The sequence below is a fragment of the Lampetra fluviatilis genome, chromosome 29, assembly GCF_964198595.1.
Source record: "Lampetra fluviatilis chromosome 29, kcLamFluv1.1, whole genome shotgun sequence".
NCBI classification, from domain to species: Eukaryota; Metazoa; Chordata; class Hyperoartia; order Petromyzontiformes; family Petromyzontidae; genus Lampetra; species Lampetra fluviatilis.
In genome coordinates, this window is record NC_136303.1 from 7831957 (window position 1) to 7839370 (window position 7414).

A 7414-nucleotide genomic window follows, 5' to 3' on the forward strand; every position below is an offset into this window, starting at 1 on the left:
GTATATGCAAAGGGCACTGCGATTTTCTTCGCTGTTGGTATATTTACGCCGTCAATTGTCAGAGCTGACGAAAGACTCCCCCCCCCCCCCCCCCCCCGTTGCTCAATCAAGACAAGTGTGCACTCATTGAGCACTGCGCCTGTAAATGAATGAGTGCCAATGATTCGCTCGGCCTAAAGACCCGTTAAACCCCCGCTGGCCCTGCCTAACAGCTCCCTCTGCTGAGTGCTGGGAGACAGGGACCTCGGTTATCTCTGCCTAAGGAAACCAATGCGAAGTTCAACGTGAGGTTTATTTGTTTGTTTGTATTCTGTATTGAACCAGGAGATGGAATATATGTTCATTGAGACACTTGAGGCAATGCCACGTGAGCTAGGGGAAACCTGAGTTACGTGAAGATTAATTTACCTTGTAAATAAAACCATTTTTTCTTTTACCAGGTAAGGCCAACCCGAGCTTAATATCTCTTTTTCAGAAGCGACTTGGCCACAAACAATAGCTCGACAAAGTAGATTATCACGAGGAAATTTCTCGCAATGAATAAAATTATCCACGAGATTTTTTTGGGATTGAGATTCATCAACAACCTTCACTGCAAAACTATAAATAATGGAACATTATTAATAGTTTAATAATTGAACATTTAAGTGTTGCAATTAAGTGCAGCTTGTGATTGGTCGGTGTGTAGGTGTTGTGAGCCGTGTGTGCGTTGTGATTGGTCGGTGTGTAGGTGTTGTGAGCCGCGTGTGTTTGTGATTGGTCGGTGTGTAGGTGCTGTGAGCCATGTGTGTTGTGATTGGTCGGTGTGTAGGTGTTGTGAGCCGTGTGTGTTTGTGATTGGTCGGTGTGTAGGTGTTGTGAGCCGTGTGTGTTTTGTGATTGGTCGGTGTGTAGGTGTTGTGAACTGTGTTTGTTTGTGATTGGTCGGTGTGTAGGTGCTGCGAGCCGTGTGTGTTGTGATTGGTCGGTGTGTAGGTGTTGTGAGCCGTGTGTGTTTTGTGATTGGTCGGTGTGTAGGTGTTGTGAGCCATGTGTGTTTTGTGATTGGTCGGTGTGTAGGTGTTGTGAACTGTGTGTGTTTGTGATTGGTCGGTGTGTAGGTGCTGTGAGCCGTGTGTGTTTGTGATTGGTCGGTGTGTAGGTGTTGTGAGCCGTGTGTGTTTTGTGATTGGTCGGTGTGTAGGTGTTGTGAACCGTGTGTGTTTGTGATTGGTCGGTGTGTAGGTGCTGTGAGCCGTGTGTGTTTGTGATTGGTCGGTGTGTAGGTGCTGTGAGCCGTGTGTGTTTGTGATTGGTCGGTGTGTAGGTGCTGTGAGCCGTGTGTGTTTGTGATTGGTCGGTGTGTAGGTGCTGTGAGCCGTGTGCGTTGTGATTGGTCGGTGTGTAGGTGCTGTGAGCCGTGTGTGCTTTGTGATTGGTCGGTGTGTAGGTGTTGTGAGTCGTGTGTGCTTTGTGATTGGTCGGTGTGTAGGTGCTGTGAGCCGTGTGTGCGTTGTGATTTGTCGGTGTGTAGGTGCTGTGATCCATGTGCGTTGTGATTGGTCGGTGTGTAGGTGCTGTGAGCCATGTGTGTTTGTGATTGGTCGGTGTGTAGGTGCTGTGAGCCGTGTGTGTTTGTGATTGGTCGGTGTATATGTGCTGTGAGCCGTGTGTGTTTGTGATTGGTCGGTGTGTAGGTGCTGTGAGCCGTGTGTGTTTGTGATTGGTCGGTGTATATGTGCTGTGAGCCATGTGTGTTTGTGATTGGTCGGTGTGTAGGTGCTGTGAGCCGTGTGTGTTTGTGATTGGTCGGTGTGTAGGTGCTGTGAGCCATGTGTGCGTTGTGATTGGTCGGTGTGTAGGTGCTGTGAGCCGTGTGTGCGTTGTGATTGGTCGGTGTGTAGGTGCTGTGATCCATGTGCGTTGTGATTGGTCGGTGTGTAGGTGCTGTGAGCCGTGTGTGTTTGTGATTGGTTGGTGTGTAGGTGCTGTGATCCATGTGCGTTGTGATTGGTCGGTGTATATGTGCTGTGAGCCGTGTGTGTTTGTGATTGGTTGGTGTGTAGGTGCTGTGATCCATGTGCGTTGTGATTGGTCGGTGTATATGTGCTGTGAGCCGTGTGTGTTTGTGATTGGTCGGTGTGTAGGTGCTGTGAGCCGTGTGTGCGTTGTGATTGGTCAGTGTGTATGTGCTGTGAGCCGTGTGTGTTTGTGATTGGTCGGTGTGTAGGTGCTGTGAGCCATGTGTGTTTGTGATTGGTCGGTGTGTAGGTGCTGTGAGCCGTGTGTGCGTTGTGATTGGTCGGTGTGTAGGTGCTGTGAGCCATGTGCGTTGTGATTGGTCAGTGTGTAGGTGCTGTGAGCCGTGTGCGTTGTGATTGGTCGGTGTGTAGGTGCTGTGATCCGTGTGTGCGTTGTGATAGGTCGGTGTGTAGGTGCTGTGAGCTGTGTGTGTTTGTGATTGGTCGGTGTGTAGGTGCTGTGAGCCGTGTGTGTTTGTGATTGGTCGGTGTGTAGGTGCTGTGAGCCGTGTGTGCGTTGTGATAGGTCGGTGTGTAGGTGCTGTGAGCTGTGTGTGTTTGTGATTGGTCGGTGTGTAGGTGCTGTGAGCTGTGTAAGAGCTGTGTTCCCCTGTGTGTCGCCCAGGAGCGAAGTGCTGTCAGTGAAAACTGCCACAGCTTCTCAACGGGTGGATTCACGCAATTCTCAATTCTATTCAAGCGCAGCATCCTCTCCATCATGAGGGACATGGTGAGTCACAGAGACCAATTCCTCATGTTTTCATCTCTGATTATCGCAGTTTGTACTACGTACATTGCAAAAGAAGGTCAAACTGTACATTAATACTACATTTTCATGTTGTTACCTTGTATAACATTGTGAATACAATTCAATATTATTGTTTACCCAGGAAAGCCTCGCCAATTATTCTGACACTTTTTCAGGATGGCCCTGTTAAGTTTGCTCCTCGGGGGAAATGTTGCAGTGTGAAATTAATATTTTCAATTTCAAAAACTGAGTTATCGTTATCAAGTGTTAATTAAACGTGTTTGGTAATGCGTGTAAATGTAATGTAACAATTAATTATGTAATTACAATGATGAATTCGTTTGCGTATGATGGACGTGCCCCCTAACCGCCAAGGCTGTCCCACCGCCCCCCTCCACGAGTCCGGCTTGGAGAGGCCTAGGCCGCGAGGCTGCATGGCGGTCGTCCCCTCCGTGTAAACGTCGCCACGAGGGAGACGCAGGCGTGGTGCTGGCCACCCATCCCCTCGTGTGGCGTGACGGCCTTCATAGCCGCTACTCGCCAACAGTCTATGAAGGCTATCGGGGGTGGGATCTTTGTCTTTGTCGTTTCCTTTGCGATCGTGCGCGAGCCGCGAGCCCGTTTGTCGTCGTCGTTTCAGGTGCTCACCCACATGCGCCTGGGCTCCCACATCGCCATCGGCCTCCTCATTGGCCTGCTGTACCTGCACATCGGCAACGAGGCCACCAAGGTCTTCAACAACTCCGGCTTCCTCTTCTTCTCCATGCTCTTCCTCATGTTCGCCGCCCTCATGCCCACCGTGCTCACCTGTGAGTTCTCCTCCGGCCTGCGACTCGGTGTCGAGATGTTAACCCCCTCGCCTGGTATGCAGGAAGTCGTGGGTTCGATCCCGACCCCTGACCCCTGTTGTACATTTGGTGTTTTGCGTGTCTCTTTTCCCCGTGGTCATGTGGATTTTTCTCCGGGTCCTCCGGTTTTTCCCTCCACATTTAGAATGAACATCACGCGTTTAAGGGTGTTTGGCCGCTATAAATGTTCACGTTGTGAGCCACTCCGTTAAGCTATCATTTGTGATAGCAAGGTCGCTTATGAAAAATAGCTGTATAGCTCTGTGTGCCTTACCTGGTAAAATGAAAAAAATAGTTACGTTAACTACCTTGCCTGGGAAACTAAAATCCGTGGGTTCGATCCCAACCCTGACGCCTGTATAATTGGCGTTTGCATGTTCTCCCCATGATTGCGTGGATTTTTCTCCAGGTCTTCCAGTTTAGAGTATTTGGCTGCTAGAGATTTTCACACGATGAGCTCGCATTAGTGATAGTCAGGTAGCTTTTGAAAAAAAATAACTACATAGCTCAGTGGGCCTTACATGGTAAAAAAAAAAGTTTAGTTAGAATTTTGTTGTATTATATATATAACGTTGGTCATTGCGGGCGTGCATTTTGTGTGCGCACAGTTCCCGAGGAGATGGGAGTGTTCATGAGGGAGCACCTCAACTACTGGTACAGCCTCAAGGCCTACTACCTTGCCAAGACGATGGCCGACATTCCCTTCCAGGTAGCCGCTCGCCGCTGGGATGACCGGCGGCTTCCCCGCTCAGAGGCCGAGGCAACGCGCTGCGATGCCTTAACCGTAGTCATCGTCAGTCATCGTCACAATTACCATCATGCTCGTCGTCAGCATCATCATGGTCAGCAGTATCACTCTTGTTGGCATCATCATTGTTTTTCTTGGTTCTTTCGGTAAAGTCACGTAGAATGGAAATAATAAAATGATACAAATAAAACATAATGAAATAATTCTCGCGACGTTTCGGCCACAACGCAAGCAGCCGTCCTCAGGTGGAGAAGTGTTTTGTCTCTGTCTTCTCGACAGACCTGTTCCCCACCTGAGGATGGCTGCTTGCGTTGTGGCCGAAACGTCGTGAGAATTTTTTTATTATGTTTTATTTTTATTATTTTATTATTTCCATTCCACGTGACTTTACCGAAAGAACCAAGAAGATGAATCCCTGCAGTCACGAAAGCTTTAAATCGAAAAAATCAACGTTGTTATTATCATCGTAAATGTTTGTTTACGAAGGACTCGGCAACGCCGTGTTGGTCCAAGTGGTTGTGTGACCATACTCTTTGGTTTTTTTTAAAGTCACGTAGGTAAAAAATAAAATAAAAGACAACAACTAAATTAAATCACCTACGTGACTTTACCGAAAAACCAAAGAGTATGAATCCTTGCAGTCACGAAAGCTTCAAATCTAGAATTAATGTGTGACCATACTTCACCATGCTGGTCAGAGCACTTTGGTCAGGGAGGCGGGGGGTGGGGGCGGGATCCAGGACCGGTTCGGATATCGCTCGCCAATTGACGTTAACCGTGACCAGGGGTCAAACTCGAGTCGTGGTGTTGAGTTCACCGCGCTATGAACTACTCCACACCGGTCTTCATGACCATCATCGTAAAGGTCACAATATACCGCTTCTCTTTCTTCCTCCTTCTCCTTGGGAAATCCCTCCCAATCGTCGCTTTTCTCAATTCGGGAAGCGTATAAACTCTTACTTATCACACCGGCGGTTTGTTTGTTGCCGATCGCTCAGCGTTTTGGGCACCTCCGATGAGCGCGGTTGGCTACGTACGGGGCGGGGGGGGGGGCGAGAGAAGCTCACCGTGCCTTGTTGCCTGTGGCTTAGCAACCATGATAAACAAAAAAAGCGTCACTTCATAATTGTCGCGAACGATAGAACCGCCGCCGTCGCCGTGGTCGTCGTCGTGGGTGATTCACGCCCGCGATGGTTTGGGATGAACGTCGCCCCACAGGTGGCCTTCCCCATGGCGTACTGCGCCATCGTCTACTGGATGACGTCGCAGCCGCCCGAGCTGCTGCGCTTCGTCCTCTTCACGGCCATCTCCGTCATGACGTCGCTGGTGGCGCAGTCGCTGGGCCTTCTCATCGGCGCCGCCTCCACCTCCCTGCAGGTTCGCGCTGCCCCGCGCAGTCCCTCCGCTGTATTAGGGAGGGGGGCTTCCTTCGAGCCATTTACTTAACAAATTGCTTGACGGTATTACCTGGTTCTAGATTTGAAGGTTTCGTGACTGCAAGGATTCATACTCTTAGGTTTTTTCGGTAAAGTCACGTAGGTATATAAAAAAAAATAACACGTAGGCTTTCGCGACCAATATTGTTCATAATCAACGTTTTTGGGTTTAGATCGCGTTATTTATAAAAAATAAATAATAGAAATAAAATAATAAATCACGACGTTTCGGAGGCAACACAAGCTTCCTTCATCAGGTGTAAAAAGGCACAGCAAAATAACTGTAGTGACTGTAACTCACTGGCATGGCAGATGCTGTCACTTTTTTTTGTCAATTTACTTTGAGATGATTATTGTGTATAGTAGCTCTGCTTTTTTTGTTATTAGGTGAAGGTCGTTACAGAAGGGTATCGTAGTGTGTTTCATGGAGAATATCGGTTTTGGAGAGAAAAATGTGTGTATGTATGAACTTCTTTCACACCGTACGTAGCCAACCGTGCTAATCGGAGGTGCGGGGGAACTACTTGAAACACGTGACCACCCCATGTACAACACGCTCGCTTTTTGGCCAGGGGACTACATGGTGGGCAGCAGAGGGTAGTACGGAAAAATACATTGTCGCATTGTACTCGTACGTTCCCAAATCTGTGCCAGCCAACTTCACCAACCCACGCTGACCATCGTGCTGAAAGTGTGGTAAACTAATCCCCACTCGCGCGCACGGTGTGAGGAGGTGCTCACCCAGCGGTGGATTATCACCGACTGACTTGTTATGATTCTTGTTGTGAGGGGTGACGTCACTGTGGTGAAACGTCACGCGCGCGCGTGCTAGTGATTACGTTACGCCGTGCCGTGCGTGGATGAACCCAGGTGGCGACGTACGCCGGTCCGGTCACAGCCATCCCCGTGCTGCTCTTCTCCGGCTTCTTTGTCAGCTTTGACACCATCCCCACCTACCTGCAGTGGATCTCCTACATCTCCTACGTCAGGTAGGGGGCCGCTGGCCATCACGTGACGACGCGTGGCGGGCGTCCTGCTGTAAGGCCCCCGGCAACAAGAAGACTCCTTCGCATTTCTGGGAAATCGCCTGATGAAGCTGGTGGAAATCGGAAGTGAAAATCGTCGTTAACTCAAATTGTAAATGTTGTGGGTTTTGCTCTCCAATAAACTGAATTGGTAACCAGTTGGTACGTTTTGTTAACGTGACAAACATTACTTATTGGCTGTGTCGGGTGGTGGTGGGTTAACGACACATTTATATTTACGAGATCTAACCCATAAAAGGTTTATTATGAATAATAGTTATCGCGAAAGCCTACGTGTTAAACAAGTGTCTTACTTGTCCAGTTATAACCCCCTTTACGTTGTCCGCAAACGTTTGGCTGCAGCAGCAGCAGCAGCAGCAAACAGTCCTCCTCTGCTGGTGATGATCATCACATCACATCTGCTGCTGTTGTTTTTGGGTCATTCCCCTCTCTCTTCTAGAACCACCACCACCAGGCCACACCAGTCCATCTTTCTCTTGGTCGTCCTCTGCTTCTGTTGCCCTTTAAGGGCATTGCCAATGCTCCTGCTGGCTTCCTTGTTTTGCGGCATTCTTTTGACGAAACCGTAGCAGTCTGTTCCTGAATCCT

At 49.0% G+C, this 7414-nt stretch overlaps 2 protein-coding genes across 3 annotated transcripts in view; one reads left to right on the forward strand and one right to left on the reverse strand.

The window, feature by feature from the left end:
- The window catches only part of LOC144942996 (beta-secretase 1-like), a 145087-nt gene that overhangs the window by 93535 nt on the left and 44138 nt on the right, over positions 1-7414 (reverse strand). The gene's annotated exons all lie outside the window — the stretch shown is intronic.
- The window catches only part of ABCG4 (ATP binding cassette subfamily G member 4), a 99459-nt gene that overhangs the window by 78225 nt on the left and 13820 nt on the right, over positions 1-7414 (forward strand). For both annotated transcript variants that reach the window (XM_078870100.1, XM_078870101.1), the window contains 5 exons: positions 2626-2730; positions 3389-3557; positions 4205-4305; positions 5563-5721; positions 6651-6769. In XM_078870100.1, coding sequence (XP_078726226.1) covers positions 2626-2730; positions 3389-3557; positions 4205-4305; positions 5563-5721; positions 6651-6769 — 653 coding nt within the window. The remainder of the gene's footprint in view (positions 1-2625; positions 2731-3388; positions 3558-4204; positions 4306-5562; positions 5722-6650; positions 6770-7414) is intronic.